Source organism: Arvicanthis niloticus, chromosome 5 (assembly GCF_011762505.2).
Source record: "Arvicanthis niloticus isolate mArvNil1 chromosome 5, mArvNil1.pat.X, whole genome shotgun sequence".
NCBI lineage: Eukaryota > Metazoa > Chordata > Mammalia > Rodentia > Muridae > Arvicanthis > Arvicanthis niloticus.
The window spans coordinates 26,008,423-26,032,025 of record NC_047662.1 but is presented as its reverse complement, the minus strand read 5'-3'; the positions used below and the strand labels follow the sequence as shown (position 1 = coordinate 26,032,025).

At 47.2% G+C, this 23,603-nt stretch overlaps 1 protein-coding gene across 3 annotated transcripts in view; it reads left to right on the top strand.

Annotated features, from left to right (window-relative positions):
• Positions 1-23,603, top strand: part of Csmd2 (CUB and Sushi multiple domains 2) — a 575,537-nt gene that overhangs the window by 520,061 nt on the left and 31,873 nt on the right. For all 3 annotated transcript variants that reach the window (XM_076934176.1, XM_034502344.2, XM_076934175.1), the window contains 8 exons: positions 5,247-5,435; positions 8,231-8,416; positions 9,283-9,477; positions 10,914-11,087; positions 12,495-12,668; positions 17,203-17,376; positions 19,813-20,001; positions 22,814-22,987. In XM_076934176.1, coding sequence (XP_076790291.1) covers positions 5,247-5,435; positions 8,231-8,416; positions 9,283-9,477; positions 10,914-11,087; positions 12,495-12,668; positions 17,203-17,376; positions 19,813-20,001; positions 22,814-22,987 — 1,455 coding nt within the window. The remainder of the gene's footprint in view (positions 1-5,246; positions 5,436-8,230; positions 8,417-9,282; positions 9,478-10,913; positions 11,088-12,494; positions 12,669-17,202; positions 17,377-19,812; positions 20,002-22,813; positions 22,988-23,603) is intronic.

Sequence of the window (23,603 nt, the reverse complement as noted above, 5' to 3'; positions counted from 1 at the left end):
AATTTCCCTTTTTTATGGGATACAATTTTATGGAGAAAAGAGACTTTCTCTGAACTCTGTGGGTACCATTGATCGGCTTGATAAGCGGAAACCTTGGTGCCTGCTTTGAAGGGCAGTCCATTGAACTGTTGGCGGGGCTTTCCAGCCCTGAAGGCTGCAAGGAATGCCTGTAGATCATGGGAATCCCACCACTCGCCTGCATGCCAGACAAGTATTAGACAAAGTTTTAAAGAATAGTGGTCGCAGGGAGCCAGGAGTCTAGCTCAGTCAGTAAGGTACTTGCCACACAATCACAAGGACCTGAGTCCAAGCCTCAGCACCCAGGTAAGAAGCTGGCTGTTGTGGTGGTGGGCACTGGTAATCCCACCCCTGGGGAGGCAGAGGCAAGAGGATCCTTTGAGCATTCTGACCAGCCAGCCTAGCTCAATTAGTGAGACACAGGTTCCGATGAGTGACTTTGTCTCAAAAAATTAAGGTGGACAACACCATGAATGACATCTGAGTTAAGCTCCACCTCCTCCACACTCCTGCGTACACTGAAACACGCATACATACACATGTGCACATACACTGAAACACGCATACATACACATGTGCACATACACATGTGCACATACACTGAAACACGCATACATACATATGTGCACATACACTGAAACACGCATACATACACATGTGCACATACACACCTGCGTACACTGAAACACGCATACATACACACGTGCACATACACACCTGTGTACACTGAAACACGCATACATACACATGTGCACATACACTGAAACACGCATACATACACATGTGCACATACACTGAAACACGCATACATACACATGTGCACATACACTGAAACACGCATACATACACACGTGCACATACACACCTGTGTACACTGAAACACGCATACATACACATGTGCACATACACACCTGTGTACACTGAAACACGCATACATACACATGTGCACATACACTGAAACACGCATACATACACATGTGCACATACACACCTGTGTACACTGAAACACGCATACATACACATGTGCACATACACACCTGCGTACACTGAAACACGCATACATACACATGTGCACATACACTGAAACACGCATACATACACATGTGCACATACACACCTGTGTACACTGAAACACGCATACATACACATGTGCACATACACACCTGTGTACACTGAAACACGCATACATACACACGTGCACATACACACCTGTGTACACTGAAACACACATACATACACATGTGCACATACACACCTGCGTACACTGAAACACGCATACATACACACGTGCACATACACACCTGCGTACACTGAAACACGCATACATACACATGTGCACATACACACCTGTGTACACTGAAACATGCATACATACACATGTGCACATACACACCTGCGTACACTGAAACACGCATACATACACATGTGCACATACACACCTGTGTACACTGAAACACGCATACATACACATGTGCACATACACACCTGTGTACACTGAAACACGCATACATACACATGTGCACATACACACCTGCGTACACTGAAACATGCATACATACACATGTGCATACACACCTGCGTACACTGAAACACGCATACATACACATGTGCACATACACACCTGTGTACACTGAAACACGCATACATACACACGTGCACATACACACCTGTGTACACTGAAACACGCATACATACACACGTGCACATACACACCTGTGTACACTGAAACACGCATACATACACATGTGCACATACACACCTGTGTACACTGAAACACGCATACATACACATGTGCACATACACACCTGTGTACACTGAAACACGCATACATACACATGTGCACATACACTGAAACACGCATACATACACACGTGCACATACACACCTGCATACACTGAAACACGCATACATACACATGTGCACATACACACCTGTGTACACTGAAACACGCATACATACACATGTGCACATACACACCTGTGTACACTGAAACACGCATACATACACACATGCACATACACACCTGCATACACTGAAACACGCATACATACATATGTGCACATACCCACCTGCGTACACTGAAACACGCATACATACACACGTGCACATACACACCTGCGTACACTGAAACACGCATACATACACATGTGCACATACACTGAAACACGCATACATACACACGTGCACATACACACCTGCATACACTGAAACACGCATACATACATATGTGCACATACCCACCTGCGTACACTGAAACACGCATACATACACATGTGCACATACACTGAAACATGCATACATACACACGTGCACATACACACCTGTGTACACTGAAACACGCATACATACACATGTGCACATACACACCTGCATACACTGAAACATGCATACATACACATGTGCACACACCTGTGTACACTGAAACACGCACACATACACACGTGCACATACACACCTGTGTACACTGAAACACCCATACATACAAATGTGCACACACACCTGAATACACTGAAACACACACACGCATATGCATACACACCTGCACTTGCATACACTGAAAACACACACACAGAATATTGGTCAGGAGGGAATGTTACGATGAATCATGAAGTTCTGCCTGAAGAACCATTTGTCCATGTCTTCTCATGGGTGTCCTCACTGCAAGACCAGCCCACATTATGCGGACCCAGGGGTGTTCTAAACACCATTGAGGGTGAGAACTAACCAGATGGAGTGAGGGGAGCCCTGCCTTTACTCTCTCAATGTCCACTCCGCCTGTAGATCCCACCCCTACTGTCCTCTCCCAGGTGCCCATGGTTGGGGAAAAGATGGCGTCAAGACCCCATGAAGAGTGGTCTGTCCTGCTACTCGCTGGCTAGATGGTTGTTTGACAAAACATTTAACTGTTTGGACCTCCATTTCCTCAAAATGAAAAAGAAACCCCAGGACACCCATCAGGGGAGTTCAGGGCAGGGTCCCTGGTGGCTGCTCCAGTGGAGGGAATATGGCCATTCCCTACCCTGCTGCTGAATTTGGAGCAAAGAGGTCTCAAGGAGTTACCTTTGCCTTTCTGCTTAGAGACTAATGTGTTTAGAAGTAATGAGTCGGTTGTAATTAAAACACTTATGCCATGTAGGAAAGAAATTCATTACACGGTACAGCAATTAGTACTTAATAATTAAGATACCGAAGACATGTGTAACTTACACCTGTGTCTTTCGCAGTGACTGTGTATTCTCTATCTGGGATTTTCCAGTCCTGGGTTAAGGTGGTACATAGAGTCAAGTTGTACGTGACAGAGGCATAGCAGGAGAGCATGCATCTTTAAAACACCATCTCTACCTGTACAGAGGCATAGTCCTCAGACAGGAAGTCCAGGGCCTCTCTGTGAGAGCATGTGAGGATGGGACCTAGTTCCCAATCCACTCATCCCTGTCTACCTGGGAAGCCCAGCCAGAGATGCTCAGGCAAATGAAGGCAGGCATGGGGGAGGCTCCTGGGTCATCCTTCTCACAACCTCACAGAACCAATCAGGATTCGTCTATTTTCTCATTGCTACAATAAAACACCAGACAAAGTCAATTTAAGGAGGAAATGGTTTATCTTTGTCTTGTCGTGTGGTGTGAGGATACAGGATGTCAGGATACCCCGTGTCACGGTCACCAGAAGGTGATGGGAGCTGGAGGAGACTGAGGTACCCAGTCCCATTGTAGCCACAGTCAGGAAGCAGAGGAGAGATGGGTGCTGGTGCTCTGCTCACTGTCTCCTTCTTATTCAGCCTCGGAGCCACCCATGGGATGCTGCTGCCTACGTTTAAGGTGGACTTCCACCTCAGTTCATGCAGTAGAAACTCCCTCTGGACCGTGCCCAGAGAGCTGTCCCCTAGGTTATTCTAGACCTTGTCAGGTTGTCAATGACAACTGTCACAAAACCTAAGGACCCCTGATGTGGTCTGTGGTGTGCATTACCCCCATCCGGGACTTTTGTCTACTTCTCTAGCTATGATCTCCTCAGCACTGCAACGGCAGCTGGCGCTTAATGGACTCCTGAGAACGCTTTACTGGATAAATGAATGAAATATGTTAACCCATATGTTGGAAGGATAGGGAATGAGTCCTGTAGGGAAATGAATATCCTAGATCCCTAGGCATCTGCAACACAACAGAATGACAGAGAGCAACCATTTATTGAGAACTAAGTGACCCACACTGCACACAAACTGTCTGATGTTTATCAGACACTGTCTCGTTTTGAAATCATGTGAGCACCTATGAGGGAGGGGAGCACCTATTGAGGGAGGGGGCACCTATGAGGGAGGGGAGCACCTATTGAGGGAGGGGGCACCTATGAGGGAGGGGAGCACCTATTGAGGGAGGGGGCACCTATGAGGTAGGAGAGCACCTATTGAGGGAGGGAAGCACCTATGAGGGAGAGGAGCACCTATGAGGGAGGGGAGCACCTATTGAGGGAGAGGAGCACCTATTGAGGGAGGGGAGCACCTATGAGGTAGGGGAGCACCTATGAGGTAGGGGAGCACCTATGAGGGAGGGGAGCACCTATTGAGGGAGGGGAGCACCTATTGAGGGAGGGGAACACCTATGAGGGAAGGGAGCACCTATGAGGGAGGGGAGCACCTATGAGGTAGGGGAGCACCTATGAGGGAGGGGAGCACCTATTGAGGGAGGGGAGCACCTATTGAGGGAGGGGAACACCTATGAGGGAAGGGAGCACCTATGAGGGAGGGGAGCACCTAATGAGGGAGGGAGCACATGTAAGAAAGGGGAGCACCTCTTGTAAGAAAGAAACTGGGACTAAACAAGTTTCAGTGATTTGTCCTAAATCACAAAAGCTGATGCCTGGTGGTGTCACATGCTTAGGAAACCTGTCCCACTGGGCCCTGCTTTACAAGGTTGCCTGTAGTTACAAGGGCTTTGAAAGCAGCCTGGGTTGTGCTCAGGCAGCAAAGGGGACGTCATGACTCCCAGAGCGGGTTGCTGTTGTAGTTTTCAATTACCCTTTGTTTTGATTTGTTTTGTTTGATCTTGTTCTGGCTTTGCTTAACTGGTGTTCAGTGTCAACCACTCAGACCTTCCTAAATAGCAAAGAAACGTGTCAATGGGAGAGGAAGTAAGATGGGGGTTGGGGAAGCAGGCCTGGGAGGGGACAGCAGGCCTGCTCCAGCAGTAGTACATGGACACTCCTCCACTGAGCCTCCTCTCCTTCCTCAGCTCCCTACTGCAGCCTGCCCAAGGCTCCACTCCACGGCTTCATCCTGGGCCAGACAACCACCCAGCCGGGCGGCTCCATCCACTTCGGCTGCAACACAGGATACCGTTTGGTGGGACACAGCATGGCCATCTGTACCCGGCACCCCCAAGGCTACCACCTATGGAGTGAGGCCATTCCTCTCTGTCAAGGTGAGCAGAGGGGACTGAAGTAGCAACCAGGTGGCTCAGCTCTGCCATCTTGGGCTGGTCTCAGGAGCAGTCCAGGCCACGTGTGAGTCTCCCAGGGTTTGGTGATGGAGCATTCCTTCAGCAAGCATTTACATCTCCACCTCTGGGGATGACGGATGCTTAGTGGGCTGGGCTTCCAGCACCACAGGAGAGATGGTGATATGAGACAGGAAGTGACTGGAAGAAGAAGTTCTATATTGGGTTTTAGGAACCCCATGGTAAGAAGGGACCTGCCTCTTCTTAGCAACTAGGAACTCCCAAGGCAGGAGGTCATGGGGTTCTGGCTCCTAAAGCAAATGAGTCAAGCAGACCCCTGAAATGTCCCATCCAGTTCCCACGCATGACCTCTTAGAATTTCTGAGTGTTTCCCCCTTATAAGGACATATGTTCCTGTCATGATGAAATATCCTGCTTCGTATAATTCAGTAAACACTAATGAAAAAGTGAAGTCACAGGGGCTGGAGTGATGGCCCAGTCAGTAAAGTGATTGCCTCGCAAGCTTGGAATCTGAGTTTGCTCTTGCAAAATCCAAATAAATAAACCCAGGGATTATAACTAAGCATGTGCCTGTGATCTCATCGTGATGGAGACAGAGGCAGGAGGATCTCTGAGGCTACGGCCTGACCTCCTTGGGGAGCTCCAGGCAGGAGAAAAATGCTGCCCTGAAAATCTAGGATGGTACCTGAGGAACAAGAGTTAAGGCTGTCCTCTGGCATCCACAAGCCCCTACACACAGATACATCTGAACACACATACACATGAAAATAAAACAATATACTTCCAGACTAGAATGAGTACTAGTCCAGAGTCTCTGGAAGTTCTGGAAAACTTAGCAGAGTCGGGCATCATTGCTGGCCACCATCATGGGCTTGTCTGCCATAGCTTATCTGGATCCGAAGGAAGGAGGCCTGAGCTCTAGACTCAATGGCCGTGAGGACAGTGATTTAAGGTGGTAGCGGACAGTGATTTAAGGTGGTAGCGACTATTCAAACTCATTTTTTTCTTCCTGCACATCCCCCCATCAATATATCAAATCACAACCATGCCACTGCACATGTCCGAGGCAGCATCACCTGGACACCCCATTTATTTGAAGCCCTTTGTTTTCCATATAAATGCCATGTTTTGCAATTTCTTGGTTTTCATGTTGGTTTTGGTGGAGAAGACCCTCACGGAAAATACCCTCAAGTAAACTTCTCAGCTAGGCTCCGTGAGAAGAGAATGTTCTGAGTCTCTGGGTGCGGCAGTTTTGCCCTCATGTGCTTATTAGGGTGACTAGCTTAAGTTAAATTTTAGGTTATGAATAATTTGGTTTACTAGTCTGAAGGCTTTATTCAGTTTTCTTTGTATTCCTGATACGGGCGATGGGAAGTCTGAGGTCAGGCTGATTCCCACTCTTCACTCAGTTTCTCCCTACCCCTCAATGGCTCACTTTGTGCCCCCTCTGTTCCTTTCTTCAGCTTCCAGAAATGTTCACGTAGGATAATCCCGTTAACCCACCCACTCTGATCTCTCTTTCCGGAGCTCTGAACGCTGGATGTTGGATCTCCCAGACGGATCTTTCCATTTCAGTCCTTTTCTCTTGTTTTCAGTCTGTCTTTTGGGTCTTTATTCTGAGAAATTTGTTGTTTTTGATATCTAGTACCTTTACTTAATATCTGTTTTGACAGTTTGAAGGAGCCCTTCCTCTGTTGTCTTCCTTCAGAGAGCTTGGTTGGTGTTTCATGAATGTCACATGACACCTCTCAAGCTGCTGTGGACTGACTGCCGAGTTCCGAGATCCCACTGCTCCCGTTTCCTGAGTTAGCTCCGGTTCTGAGCAGTGTTTTCCATGCCCCCCAACCCCAGGCGTTTGGTCTAATGTTGAGCACATCAACACTGCTAACCAGCAGTTTCTTCCACTGTGTAGTAACATTTGGTTGTATTTAAAAGTAAAAGCTGAGAAGCGCTTGGGTGAGCCCCGTTGTTTTGTGTAACTCCCTTTGCCAGTGAGGTTTCTCCCATGAGTAAAATCTGGATCTGGGTGTACAGCAGGGAAGGACGAACACCTATCACATGGTGGAGAAACCCATAATTCTATGGGACAGTGAGATGGCTTTGTGGATGCAGACAGACACTTGCCACTGAGCCAGACAAGCTGAGTTTAACCCACTTGATCCACATGGTAGAAGAAGAGAATGAAATCCTGCAAGCTTTCCTCTGACGTTCCCATGCATGCAAGTGTGCATGCATGCGTGAGAAAGTATGCTCACGTGCGTGCACATGCACATCTGTGCGCGTGCACACACACACAAACACACACACACACATTAATTAAACAAAATGCAATAAGAATTTTTATTAAGAGGAGCATCCCTTGGAATCCTAATCCCCACCTTGGCATTCCTGATTCTCTGGAGGGATTCTGTCCCCACACCCTAAGGAAGAGGGGACATTTGGTTCTTCTAAGAGGCTTGAGTGCATTGACACTCACCTGTGGGGCAGAACAGAAGGAAGTCTGAGCTCCCGGCTCTTCCCTGTAAGTCTTGAGCTGCAGTCCTGTCCCTCCATTTAATCTGTGAGCACCTATCTATCGCCACCCTACCCTCCGATGCACTCTTGCATGATATCCTTGACGGTAACTCTCCTGTTGTCTTTCCTTTTTCTGTTTCTTAGTTTCTACTGTAAACTTTAAGGTCCTTAATGGGAAAGATGGAAATATATGCTTGGTACATCCTGAGTCAGAAATGCTCATGACATCCTTTCTCCTTTGCCAGCTCTTTCCTGTGGTCTCCCTGATGCTCCCAAAAATGGAATTGTGTTTGGCAAGGAGTATACAGTGGGGACTAAGGCTGTGTACAGCTGCAATGAAGGCTACCATCTCCAGACAGGTGCCGAGGCCACCACAGAGTGTCTGGACACTGGCCTGTGGAGCAACGGCAATGTCCCCCCACAGTGTGTCCGTGAGTCCAAGGGAGGTGGGGGCGGTGGCAGGAGGAGCTGGCACCTCTTTGGAGTGAGCTTCAAGTTCATAAGAGAACAGAAAGCCTACATGGTGGTTGGGGGTATAGGAGACCCAGGGAGGATGAGGGTGGGCATCTATCAACTGTGGTCCCCATTGCAACTTACTCTGAACACTGAAGGACCATCATGCTCTGGGGTGTTTTCATAAGCTACCACAGCGCTTGGAATGACCAGAAAGCTGCATGATCACAGTCCCCTGATGTGATAATTTGGGGGACCAAAAGATAAATAGGCAGCCCACTGAGCCATATTTAGTCCAATGATACAAATTTGGATTTTGTTTGCCCCATTAAAAATGTACATACATGCACACATATTACTTCTTACCGTTTTACGATCAAGAAAATGTAAATGAATATCCGTATTTCTGGCTTTTCCAGCTAGGGATGTAACTCAATTAACAGAGTGCTTCCCCAGCATAAACCATGGGTAGAGGGTGTTGGTAATCTTGTCACCCCAGAAGTGAAGGCAAGAGGATCATAAGTTCAAAGCCACCCTTAGCCTTGGCTATTTGAGAATCATCCAAAAGAGAAAGGGGGGGAAAAACGGTTTTAAAAACTGACCAAATAGAACGTGCAGTACACAGCCAGTACTAAGGCCAGTGAAACACAAGTCTCGATCCTTCCTTTTACAGATCTGGACTCCCCCACTTACACTCTTCCTCATCGATCAAACCTACCTAGGACCCGAATGTCCCTCAATTCATCATTACTACACTGAGTGTCCTCAATCCCTTGTTCTGGACTCTTGTGATGTCTTCCATACTCCGTTAGCTAATTCTACTCCCTGCTCCTTGTTCCCCCAGCTGTGACCTGTCCTGACATCAGCAGCATCAGTGTGGAACACGGCCGCTGGAGGCTCATCTTTGAGACACAGTATCAGTTCCAGGCCCAGCTGATGCTCATCTGTGACCCTGGCTACTACTACACTGGCCAAAGGGTCATCCGCTGCCAGGCCAATGGTAGATGGAGTCTGGGAGAGTCTATGCCCACCTGCCAAAGTAAGCCCAGGAAGGACAATATGGGCCCATTTGTGTGGCGTCTCCCACCTGAACCATTTCATACATGCAGTAGACTGAAGGGTTCCCCACCACCAGTGAGTGCAGCATACTGCTGCTCTGTGACATTCAGAGAATCCGGAGCTGGGAAAAGGCTCGCTGCTTAGCACTGTGTCATCTCAGGAAAGGCTCCCTGTTAAGAAAACCTCTGGCTCAGCATGCACTGATTAATTCATTCTTTGTGGCCCAAATGTATGCCAGGTACCAGAGAGGTACAAAGATAACAGTGTGCAGCTTGCTGGGGGAGATGGCCAAGAGGGGCAACAGTGTGAGGATGTGAGTTCAGATTCCCCACAACACACATGAAGGCAGCTTGTGGTACTGAGTGCATCCGTGATCCCAGCACTCCTATGATGAAGCTTGAGGCAGAGAGAGAGAGAGAGACAGAGAGACAGAGAGAGAGAGAGAGAGAGAGAGAGAGGGAGGGAGAGAGAGAGAGAGAGATCCATGGAAGCTCAGGAGCCAGCTAGCCTGGTCTATGTGGTGGCAATTAGACCCTGTCTCAAGCCAGGTAGAAGGTGGGGACAGATACTTGAGGTTGCCCTGTAACTTCCACATATGCAATGTCGCATGTAAACACACACATGAGAGAGAGAGAGAGATACAGAGAGAGAGAGAGAGACAGAGACAGAGAGACAGAGGGAGACAGAGACAGAATGAGAGAGAGAGCGCGCAAAGAGACAGAGTGATACAGCCTGTGAAGAGACCCAAGGCTGGGTGTGTACAGGAAGGAAGAGGGGAGCATAGAGGACCACCTAACTCTGTCTGCCTCTTCACTGTTAATTGCTTTTCTTTTGTTCTTTTGAGTCTCAAAGACCAGGGTGAATGAGTGTGTGTTCTTGGGATCACTTGCAGAAGGGAAGGAAAAGCCATAGGCCCTAGAGTGTAACACACCGTGTTTATGGCAGAGTAGCAGTCACGAGCAAGGAGCAGCCTCACTGTAGCCCAGCCTTGGTAGTCAGCCTCCACCCTGTACATTAGTCAGATGCTGTCAGCACACTCCCTTGAAAAGGACTGTGACATTACAACTGTCTCAGAAGAAAAGGGCACGATCAATGTCATTGTCTTTCCTGAGCACACCACAGACTCACCATCCTGTCCTAACCACAGCCCCGCCTCAGCCATCTGTGGAGTTCTTAACAAGCGTACAAGCCTGAGCTTGTATCTCCAGAGATGGAACCTGGGCACATGACCAGCACCTCCAGGGCTCCTGGGAATACCTGCAGATAAGAACAAGGCAGTGTCATAGAACATCATACTCTAGGAGAGGAAGGCTAGGCAGTTCTTGGCTTTGATCATTATTCTCCTTCATCTTGTCCAGCACGTCTTCCGTCCCTTGTCTCAGGACTGGTTTATTGAGCACTTTATGATCTTTTCAGTCATCTCCTGTGGAGAGCTCCCCACACCCCCGAGTGGGCACCGCATTGGAACAATGTCTGTCTATGGGGCAACTGCCATCTTCTCCTGCAATTCTGGATATACACTGGTGGGCTCCAGGGTGCGGGAGTGCATGGCCAATGGACTCTGGAGTGGCTCTGAAGTCCGATGCCTTGGTGAGTTGTCCTTCAGGCCCACCTTACTTACCTACTCTCAAAAAAGTGCTTACTCCAAGTACCAGCTTTCAGGCATCCACTGTGACTAGAGCCAGAGATTAGCTTCCCTTGAGGAACTTGAAAGAATAAGAAGACCAGCCTCTGAGGGTCCACTCTTTAATCAGGACAACCCACTTATCTAATTAGCCCATAGGATGACCAGTGTAGCCCTGGCCTCCACCCTAAAGAGACACGTTCTTATAATGTACCTAAAATATTCTTTGTATTATATATTAGAGAATTATTTTAAATGTACCCGCTCGTATATACATATGTACATTATAATACACACATGAATATACACTAAGAAAATAACAGAAGCATTTGCAAACAGCTAGCTTACAAAGGAGACAATTATCATTGCTCCCGGGGCTTATATATTCTCTGACTGAACCTAAGCTAAGTTCTCTCTCCTATTATTCTTTTCTGGCTTCTCTCAATTCCAAAAGAGGTCTCAGCCATGCATGCCTAGCAGGGCAGACTGAGTGATCTGTCCCTGATATGCACACTAGTGACCTCCAAGTTACAGAAGGTCATGGCCAGTAGTCACGTTCTTGGGCACTGACTGGTTTGGGGTACAGTTATGAGCCACTGCTACCGAGTCAAAGGAAGCAAAAGAACACCAGGGACCTACTGTGCCCAGGCTTTATTTAATAAAAGTAACTCGGTGAGATGTCACTCAAAAAGAAAGATGAATTTGGCCAAGCATCTGCTTTTGCATGGTTGTCGTCAGCGGTATGAGCACTGATGGCTTCATTTAGGCTACGGTGCTTGATAGACAGTCGGGACCCAGGGAACGGTCCTTGTGTCAGCTTTCTATCAGATATGACAAGCTACCTAAGATAATCCATTTACAGAGAGGAAAGATTAATCTTGGCTCACAGTTCTGGAATTGTTGGTTCACAACCCCTTGTCGCCCACGGTCTTTGGACTGTGGTGAAGCAGCGTACATCATGGCATAATCAGGGGCAGAGGAATTCTGCTTCATGGGCATGACCTAGCATCTCCCCCCCCCACCTCCTCGAGACTGGGCATCAGACTTCTAACACACGAAGCTTTAGGGGACTCACTCAAACCATAGCACTCACAGAGACAGGGAAATTGCGGTAACCTCCCTCCCCGCCTGTGTACAGACACAGAAGCAGAACCCAGAAAAGGATGGTCATTTGATGTCAGGGTAAGGGTCACCAAGCTGTTATTGTCACATAAGGAGTTCCCAAACTCTCTCCTGGATCACTGTTCTCCCGGGGAGGTGGGAAAACAGAGCATGGCTCAGTACTTGGCCCTTTCCCTCCCACCCCACTTAAGCTCTGCCCCGATTTCTAGAGGTTCCTCCGTGGTTGACTCTTTTCCCCCATCCCACCAAAGCTGGACACTGTGGGACCCCCGAGCCCATTGTCAATGGACACATCAACGGAGAAAACTTCAACTACCGAGGCAGCGTGGTGTACCAGTGCAGGGCTGGCTTCCGCCTGATCGGCATGTCTGTGCGCATCTGCCAACAGGATCACCACTGGTCGGGCAAGACCCCTTTCTGTGTGCGTAAGTATGTCAGCCACTCTCCCTAGCCATGGGGCTGAGTCAACACGGACTTCCTCCCTTAACCTCTTGGTTAGGTTAGCTAAAAGTTTTGTATATTCTTTTTCCCCAAAGATATGATCGCTGCCTCTATTTCTGCAGGTCTCTGTGCTGTCATTTACTACTGGTTTTCTTATTCCCCTTGTGACTTCTGATAAATGTTTTTTGTTTGTTTTGCTAATTTGTATGTGAATTGCATTACACACATGAACATACAGTAAGCAAATGACAAGCATATATGAACAAGCTCACTCATTTTCAGTCTCTCATTTCGTGTTATTTTTTATTTGGACCTTCAAAGTTTCTTCTGATCAACCGTTGTAATTATACCTCATACATACTAGTAATAAATATTTATTATTTTTAGAAGCTTTTTAATTTCTCGTTAATTGCCCACCACTACACTTGATTTTAATAAATTCTTTAAAATTTCTAAGCCAAAGGACCTTTTCCGCTTTTATTTTATATACATTATGTACAATAATTCTATTTCTTGACATTTATCGATGCTTTCCTTCTGAATAAACAGTTGGTCAATCATTACAAATGTCCCATGTGCACTTGAGAGGAAGAACATTGTAGATAGTTCTACGGACACATGTATTCCTAAGATGTACATTATAAATTATGTCCTTTATGGTCTTTTCCTTATTTTGCCCACTTGAGTAGTTTTCTTTGAAAGACGTGTTTAAAGTTTTCTGTTATCCGTGCATTGGCATTGTTCCTTACATTTTCTGCGGGTAGTTGCCATGTCTTATGGTATGAATACATTCAGAACTCTTAGGGCTTGATGGCAAATTGTAACTTCTCCCCTTTAAAAGTATCTTCTTCATCACTTTTAATGTTCTTTCACCTGAGTTTTACTTTTCTTGATTTCAGACTTAGAATTCCAACTTCCACACTTTCCCCTGAATAGGACCATCCCTGACCTTTGACCATCCCTGAATAGCAGGCACATCTATTAAACTGTACTCTTGCAAGCTGTCTTAATTAGGGCTTCATTGTTGTAAAGAGACATCATGACCAAGGCGACTCTTACAGAGGACAACATTTAAATGGGGCTGGCTTATAGGTTCAAGAGTTCAGTCCATTATCATCATGGCTGGAAGCACGGCAGCATCTAGACAGACATCGTGCTGGAGAAGGGGCTGAGCGTTCTACATCTTGATCCACAGGCAGTGGGAGGGGACTGTCTTCTGAAGGCAGGCAGGAGAGGCTCTCTTCCTCACTGGCTGGAGCTTGAACACTAGCAAACCTCAAAGCCTGCCTACACAATGACGTGCGTCCTCCAACAAGGCTCCTAGTCCTATCACTTCCTGTGGGTCAAGCATACTCAAACCACCACACCTGCCAACATGAAAATCTTCCTGGTCAAAGATTAAAGTCACTCATATAGGGTGATATGTCTTACATGTTTGGTCCTAATTCTCTTGTGTTCTCTGTCATTATGGTGTGTTGTTCTCTTTGTTGTTGACATTTTTCACTTATCACACTGTAAGGCTGTCAGTTGCCCAGGTTTTTTTAATTCAAATCTTTATTATCTAGTTGGTCAACACTAGAATCCATGAACTTTCACATAATAGCTACACAGCGTGTTCCTCTCTCCAGTTTCCATTCTCTGTCAGGGCTGAGAACATGTATCATGAAGTTCAGATGTCATAATTCTATTTCTTCTCCCTACAATTAAATACATCATCAGCACTGCTGAATCATCCCAGTTACTTCTTAGTAGGGTCAAGTTTTGTCTTTAGTCGTCAGTACAACCCTCTGCATAATGTTCTTCAAGTTCCTCCGTGGGTTGTGGTGATGGTGGTGGTGGTGATTTGGGTTTTTAGTGTATGTGCTGCTGTGAGTGGTGAGTGTGTGTGTGTGTGTGTGTGTGTGTGTGTGTGTCCTGCAGATTCAACAGATGACCTGGTGGGTGCTCCATAAGCGTTTTACCACTAAAGTTGCATTCCCAGGCCCTGGTATTTTAGGATGGAGTCTGCTTATGTCACCTCAAATTTGCAATTCTTTCCTTCCATCTCCTGAGGGCTGGTGTAGTAGGCGTGTACCAGCACATACTTGAATGTTTAAAACTCTGTTCTATTCCCTGTCATTCAAAAGGCAACAAGATTGGTCATAAAATCCTTGACCACAAGGTGTGTGTGTGTGTGTGTGTGTGTGTGTGTGTGTGTGTACTTCACCTTTTTTTTTTAAATGTACTTATTTAAGCCTACTTTGGGGTTCATTTCCATAGAGCAATGGTGGCAACTGTCAACTATATTACAGTTCATCTCCTTTCCTTTGTGGTATGCGGTGAGCAAACCTGATGTCCACTCTCTTGGGAAATCTCCAGTGTACAATACAGTACTGTTAACTGCACACAGGGTACCTCACACTGGATCCCTAGACTTTGCTGTCCTGTCCAATGTCACTGCGACTTTGAATCATGACACCAGCGTTTCCCACTCTTCCTTGAGCATCCACTCATCTACACTCGAAGCAATCAACTTTTCAAAGTACAGTATTAGCCTCACTCTGGGCGGTCTTCAGGAAGGTTCTGGATATTTTTCACTTGGTGCCTGAAATCTAATATTTCTTTGAGGGCTGAAGGCTGCAAGACAACCTCCCTGGATATCCTGCGGCTCTCAGAATGTATCCATTCTGCTATTATTCCTCAAGCATTCTCTGGATTACAGTTTTAAGATCTGGCTCCGGGCGGCCTTGCCTGGATGCTTTCATTCTTCAACTCCCAAGTAATTTAAAGCCAGTGGCAGTCCCAGTCTTGGTTTCTGCAGACCTGGGTTTTCTGTTCTTTTATTTGTTCTTGTTAATTTGCATCTGAGGGGGAATTTACATGACCACCATTATCCTCAGAGCCTTCAAGTAATTTGGAAAATTCTTCACTTTTTAGAGTTCCCTAAAGTGAGCCTTTATGTAAAATTCAGGGGTTTGTTCTGAACTATTATGAGACAAAGTTTTGGTTTTAATTGCTGCTCTTTGTCTAGCTGCTCACACATGGGAAGCTGCTGAGAGAGGCAGGTTGCTCCACAGTACTGTCTAAAATCAGTCTTAGGGACCTCTTCAGTGTTGGGTTTACAGAAGGTGAGACCCACCCATATCCAGTCATCCCTTCTGATGTGTCAACACAAACCCTTTTACTCCACCCAGAAGCTTCACATGAAATGCCCGGATGGAGACTGTTTGCCTAATCTAAAGACACTTCTTATTAGATGTGGGTCAAAGTCAGAGGTGTTGAGATAAGAACTCGGGCTTTCATCCATCTGAACCACCATGCCTGGCACAAACAACTGTGAAGATTTCTTTTTGGCTCTGGGTTTCCGAAGCAGTGGGAAGGAATGTGGTGGAGCCCAGCTGTTCACACCACAGCAGCCAGGAAGCTAAAAAAAAAAAAAAAAAAAAAAAAAAAAAGGAGATATGGGAGGAAGCCAGGACCCTGAGAAAAACCCTTAATGATGCACTTCCTCCAGCTAGATCCATCCTCTTCCTTTCCACCATCTCCCAACTGCCATGGGGTTATCATTCCATCTAGGGTTGGCTAACCAGCTCATTGGGTCAAAGCCCTCCTGGTCTCATTTCTCGGCATGCCCACATAGAGGCACATAGACATGTGCTTTTCTGAGCTCCTGGGCGTTTCTCCACTCAATCGAGTTGACAGTTCAAGTTAAGCATCACAGCTGTCTACTCTAGTCACCTCACTCTCCTCTCATTGGCAGCAAAAGCTACTGTAGTTTGAGTCAAGTTCTGTACACACACACACACACACACACACACAGACACACACACACACACGGATTTCTCTGCTCCAGCCAGAGAGAACCTCCTCATGAACAGGAGCCCTGGTCCTGATCCCTACTTCCAGAAGATTCAGGGCAGGAGGCAGGATGTCACAGACAAAGCTCTGGAGCAGGTGGCAACGACAGGATCTTTGGGGCAGAACACTGCACAGGAGATGGCAATGAGTGCCAGTGACTGCTCCTCCTGTCCCGGACAAGGCCTGCAGCCTGGGAACAAGTGGGAGGCAGGGAGCTATGGCTGGGTCACCAGTGAATCCACAGACAGCTGTTCTTCCCTCCTTCAGCCACTTGACAGCTCTTCAGATGATCTCTCGAGACTTGGGGCTGTCCTGTGGCTCTGACTCAGCCCCCCCCCCCATGCTGAGTTGCACTGGGCTTTGTTTCTGGTCCAGCCTCAGTCCCCTTTGCAGGCTTTCTGGTCTGTCTTCCCTTAAAAGGACTCCTTAGGTCACCGTGCCTGTGTAGGTTGAGTGGGTTTTTAAGTTTTGGTGGGAGTATCATGATCCTTTTGCCCAGTTGGTACAAGGTTGGCATATAATGCTACCTGCATACCCTGCCTATGCCACCAACTCAGAGATCCAACAAAAACCTGCTTCCCTGTACACAGATGTGAGTCAGGCACCATCCCAGGTGAGAAGAGTCTGATGTGAGGGTGTGGACTAGTAGGCGGGCTCACCTGTCTTCCATTCTTATTGCAGCAATTACCTGTGGACACCCAGGCAATCCAGTCAACGGCCTTACTCAGGGCAGCCAGTTCAACCTCAACGACGTGGTCAAGTTTGTTTGCAACCCAGGATACATAGCTGAGGGGGCTGCTAGGTCCCAGTGCCTGGCCAGCGGGCAGTGGAGTGACACACTGCCCACCTGCAGAAGTGAGTCACCCTTCCTTCCCTGCTCTCTTCCCCACCACCCCAGCTATCTGAGCTTCTGTGGCCCAGAAGAATAAGCCATGGAATTCAGTCCTAATATTACTATCTCTCATGCAAGGAACACTTGGGGCAGAGAAAAGTCACAAATGGAGACTCTCAACTCCTAGATGCAGTTATGTGACATTTTATGGTGGGTCACATGAGCAAACCGACAGTTTCTTCTTGCAAGCCTTATTTATTTCTTTTTAGCCACGTTCAGTTGATGTGGGAAAAAATGCAAACAGCAGAAATAAATAAGTTCATAGGACAAGTAATTTATCATCATGTAATGCCCCAGTGTGTGTGTGTGTGTGTGTGTGTGTGTCTGTCTGTCTGTCTGCGTGCCTGCTGGCATGTACGTGAGTGTGTGTATACATATGTGTCTGTCTGTCTGTGTGACTATGCGTGTACGTGTGTCTGTGTGTGAGTACATGTGTATACACATGTGTGTGTCTGCACGTGTGTCTGTCTGTGTACACGTGTGTATGTGTGTATTATCATGCATGCATGTGTGTATGCCTATCTGCCTGCCTATTTGTATGTGTCTCTGTGTGTATGCTTGTGTCTATGTGTCTGTGCATGTGTGGGTAAATGTGTCTGTGTGTGTGGTGTGTGCACAGAGGGCCTTTTCTCACATAAACAAGGAATTTAGAAGTTGCATCACCTCTGAGCAACATTTTGGTCTGCCCTCATGGCTGCAAAATTGCCGCTGTGGCTCCTTTGTAGCCCCGTTCAGTTGATGTGGGGGGAAAAAGGCAAACAGCAGAAATGCAATGAAAAACAAACACTAAAGAGTCTAAGAACTGAGATCAAGAAGCCAAGGTGGAAGGTCAGAGATGCCGAGAGGAAATCAGACTCCGGAAGTCGCCATGGAAACTATTCCAGATAAACTTCTAAAACCTTGAAGGGCTTTTTTACAACAGCACAGCAGCAAAGCCTCAGAGAAACTCATTAAAGGTCAAAGAAATACCTTAGGGCTGGGGACACAGCCCAGCGGTTAAAGCAGCTGCCTGCAGGGCATGAGGACCTGAGCCAAAGCTCCAGAACCCATATATAAAAGCCAGGCATCAGGGATTGGTGCTTGAACATGGGATGGATCTCAGATTGGGCTGGTTATTGGTTGGCCGATCCCTCAATCTCTGATCCATTACCAATCCCTGCATTTCTTGTAGATAGGATAAATTTTGGGTCTTCATGTGGGTCCCTAACAACTGGATCTGGGGCTATCCCAAAAGATGTTGCCTGTGTAGCTGGGAGAGGAAGCACCTAGCCTCACAGAGACTTGAAGTGTCAGGGTGGGGAAATACCCAGGGGAGAGAGAGGGGGGAGATGGGAGAAGGGTTGGGGGGGTGACCAGGAAGAGGACTGTGAGCAGGATGTAAAATGATAAGTAAAAACATTAATTATTTTTTAAAGCCAGGCACAGTGGCATGCTTGTAATCTCAGAACTAGGAAGGCAGAGGCAGGCAGGACCCAGGGCCTTGCTTCAGCCAGTGTAGCCTAATTGCTGAGCTGCAGCCAGTGAGAGTCTGTTATCTCAGGGGAGCTGGGAAATGTTCCTGAAGATGTCATACAAGTTTATCCTGCATTCATATGCACATAGAAACACATATGTGCACAAACATATGTATGAGCGTATACACTCACATGCCTTGTATAATAAAGTGAATATCTCACTTTACTTCTCCTGACTTGTTTTTCCTGACTACCTTATTCCATGAGGATGAGACTCCAGTCATAAGGTGTTATATGGAAGTGTCTGAAAGCCAAAGCACATAGTATGAATGATGGTGAATATTGCTATTATTCTAAACACGCTGAGTTTGAGTAAAGCTTCTTTGGAAACCCTTGCTCATTTGAAGGTCAGTTGAGTCCTTTAGGATACTAATGCTCACTGGAAATGGTCATGAAAGAGATTAAAACAATTCCAGAACGAGATCACTTGCTATTCAAACCAGGTTAGATGTGCCCATCTTACAACCAATGAGCTTTGGGAAGGAGGCACATTAAGCCAGGGGTCAGATACACAGAGGCAAGACAGCCATGCCTTGGGGTGTGCATGGATGGAGACACCTCATCCCAGGCCAGCAGCCACACTAGGAACACTGAGGGAGAAAGACTGAGTGGTCTAGGAGGAGAGGCAGACTCCTTAGGGGAGGGGACAACCACCTGAACATGGAAGAGAAATCCATGACTGGGTGACCAAGGCAGAGATAGAGAGCTGTGGCCTCAAGACCAGACCAACCTCACAGGTAGGGTCTACTTTGTCCTCAAGCTTTGATCTAGAGACTTGGCTGGACTGAGAAGCATCTGTCTAGACTTCTGAATTCTCACTTCAAAGCTTGAGAAAGTCCTTCATATCTAAATCTCAGTGTCTCGCTGTCACTTTTTCCATGACAGTCATCAACTGTACGGATCCCGGACACCAAGAGAACAGCGTCCGGCAAGTCCACGCCAGCGGCCCCCACAGGTTCAGCTTTGGCACCACCGTGTCCTACCAGTGCAGCCACGGCTTCTACCTCCTGGGCACACCTGCCCTCAGCTGCCAGGGAGATGGCACCTGGGACCGTCCCCGCCCACAGTGTCTCTGTAAGTAGATCCATTTTCTTCCAGTAACTGTCAAAGGGACATATCTCAAAGCACACACACACACACACACACACACACACAAACATGTGTTCTTCCTGGACAGGGACCATTCCCTTTGCTCTCTGGTACTTCCATGAACCCACAAATCCTATGAGGATCCCCTCTCAGAGTTGGTTGTACAGAGAGACAGTGTCTTCATTTTAACCCTCTCTGGCTTTCCCAGAAAGATAACATGTATTAGTCACCTCTTTTGTTCTTCGACAATGTCTAACAAAAGCACAGTCTGGAGGTACAGTTCACTGAGTGGTGACATTGCAGCCACAGGAGTCACGTTACATCACAGCAAGGAAGGAAAGGGAGAATGCTGGTGTTCAGTCCAAATCCCCAAGCCCTGGAATGGTGACACGCACATGCACACATTTAGAATGATTGTTTTTTTTTTTTTTTTTTTTCATTTTACTTAACCCAGTCCAGAAACTCCCTTACAGACATGCCCTGGCTTCTAGGTGGTTCTAGATCTTGCCATGCTGACAATCAATTTTAACCACCACACAAGACATGCACCGCTTTCCTCAGTAGGACTGAAGCAAAACTTCCGGTCTGGATGCCAGTATCCAGGTCAGTTTGGATGCCAACTCCAGCACTGTCACTGAACAAGCCACGCAGCTACCATCCCATAGTCATCGCCTCTGCTTTGAAAATGATGAGGATAACCATCTCACAGAATTCAGAGACTGCGTGGGCAAATCAGGAACCCCAGTTTACTCCCTGGTACAAGAGGCTACTCCATAAGAGATAGCTGCATTGATTAATGTTAGGAAAAGTTACAGAGACAGTATGGAGAGAAACAAAGCCAGTGGAGGGGGCTTAAGCCATGACACTGGTTGCTAGCCTCAGAGTCTCACGGAATGATCTGTGCCTTTGGGTCTCTGCACTCTGACTGCTGACAGAGGATTGTGTGGCTTACTCCCTTCCCATCTTTCTAGCATAGAGGCAAAGATGCAGTCCTGGAGCATTAATGGCTATTGGTGGCTGTCACCAGTGTACCCGTCTCTGTCAGTGTACAGGTGCCTCTGAGGCACCTGTTGGGAGCCTTCCAGTCTGGGTGACTTTTATCAAAAGCCCTTGCTTCTAGGTGTAATAGGAGACTGGGACCACAGCTCACTGCCCAGACCACCCTTGCCTAAGGACCCTGGCATGGCCATCCAGCCCCATGTATGAATGATAAGTTGTTTGGAATTTTAAATGGACAACTTTCTGCATATGATGTGCTTCATAAGGGGTCCTCTGGCCCCTGTCCTTCTCAGCATCAGAGTCCTGCTCCGTGCCCTGTTTGGATATGAACTATTGTGACTGTGGCGATTCTTCTACCTCCCTCCAGTGTGCAATAAAAGCCATAAGCCTACCTTCTAGAACCATTGAAATAGGTTCATGTCAGCCTCACCCCAATCCTTCCCCCTCAGAGCAACAGTGTGACCCTGTCATAGTACAGACCAGGTCATGTCCCTTTGGCGGCTTTCTATCATGCTTAGAATAAAATCAAAATGTTTCATCCCAGTGCCCCACCCCCCATGTCTTTGTCCACTCTTCCCTGACACAACTGCACCAGCGGTTGTCAACCTGTGGGCGGAGATTGCTTTGTGAATCAAACAACCCTTTCATATCGCCTAAGACCATCCTGTCTATCAGATACTTACATTATGAAACATAGCAATAACAAAATTACAGTTATGAGGTAGCGATAAAACTAATTTCATGGCTGTGGATCACCGCAGCATGAGGAACTGTATTAAAGGGTCGCAGCACTAGGAAGGTGGAGAACCTGCTCTGCCCACTGCTGAGGTTTGAATGGGAAAAGTCCTGCACAGGCTCGAGATTTCAACACTGAGTCTCCAGCGAGCAACGCTATTAGGAAACACTTTGAAGGCCTTAAGAGATGACGCCTTCCTACGAGCAGCATGTCACTGGGTGCAGGCCTTGGTATTTTATAGTTCAGTCTCACTTCCTGTCCATTCTCTACTCCCTGACATCAGACACAGTGTAACCAACTGCCTCTCACTTCCGCCTCCACGCCTTCCCCCGCAGGATGGACTGATCCCCACCAACCTGAACCCAAGTAAACCCTATTCCCCCAAGTTGCTTCTTGCCAGATGTTTGGTCATAGACACAAGAAAAGTAGCTAAGACACACACAAAGTTCATTACGGCCTTGGGCTGAACACCTCATCTTCCTTCCTTCATGTTCTTGCCCCAGACAGAACAGGCCTGGCCTGTCATCTCAGAGAAACCACCCTTGACTACCCTATTTAAAAGTATGTATTAATTAGTAGGTATTAATAGGTAAAAGTAGATTTTAGTAGGCATTAAAGTATATATTAATAGGTATTAATTATTCTTTGCTTCCAATTTAGAAATATTGTGGTGAAGTGGGCAGGCTCTATACCTACTATGTGCTACATAGGTGTTGATCTTTGCTTCCAAATGAGAGACAGTGTGGTGACATGGATAAGCTGCATCCCTACTATGTGCTACATAGGTATTACTCTTTGCCTCCAATTCAAAAATTGTAGTGAAGTGGGCAGGCTGCATACCTACTAAGTGCTGTTGCCATATTAATCTTTGCTTCCAATTCAGAAACAATGTTGTGAAGTGGGCAGGTTTTGTCTGCTGGTGCCTGCTGCATGAGCTAGCAGGAAGTTCACTCTCGTAAATATCAAGGTTTCCTCTCTCCTTCCTCACTTCCCACGAGAAACGTGTGGAGTGAGTGGCCCATTCCAAACCAAGCCACTGAGATGTTTGCTCTCTTCCCACAGTGGTATCCTGTGGCCATCCTGGTTCTCCACCTCATGCCCAAATGTCTGGAGACAGCTACATAGTGGGGGCCGTTGTGCGTTACAGCTGCACAGGCAAGCGGACTCTGGTGGGAAATGCCACCCGCATGTGTGGACTGGACGGACACTGGACAGGCTCCCTCCCCCACTGCTCAGGTATGGAGTGTGGGGTATGTGCAGGTGGCAGGAGGGGCACTGGCTGGCAGGAGCATGGTTCATGAACAGGAGGACATTACAGCTTAGGAAGCTGTAGAGCATCTTTCATAAGACAGTATCTCTAGAAAGAACTTCAAATGCACTCCAGCCTTTCACCAATTCTTAATAAGCCCAAAGAGCCAAGGGACTGCAAAAATAGAAGAGGTACTGTTTGGGGGAGGTCCAACTGGAGCTTTAGTCCTATCTAGAAATCTGAGTCCATGTGCTCCTGGGAATGATGGTCCAGTCTGTCATCTTTTGCGTCTGTGATCTTTTCTCCTGTGTCAAGCTCTCTGGGCCCCATTCTGCCTCCTTCTCTCTCATCAGTATCTAATTCAACTTGCCGCATGTCCTGACTACCTCTTGGGATAGTCTCCACCCTGAGACACCAGTACCCAGGCATGACCTTTTACTAAATTATAAATCGCTAGTCTCTGACAGGAGAACTCTGACATGTTATTGAGGTAGCAAAAATCCTAAGTCCCTCAGGCAGTGGTGGCACACATATTTAATCCCAGCACTCATGAGGCAGAGGAAGGTAGATCTCTGTGAGTTCAAAGTCAGCCTGGTCTACAGA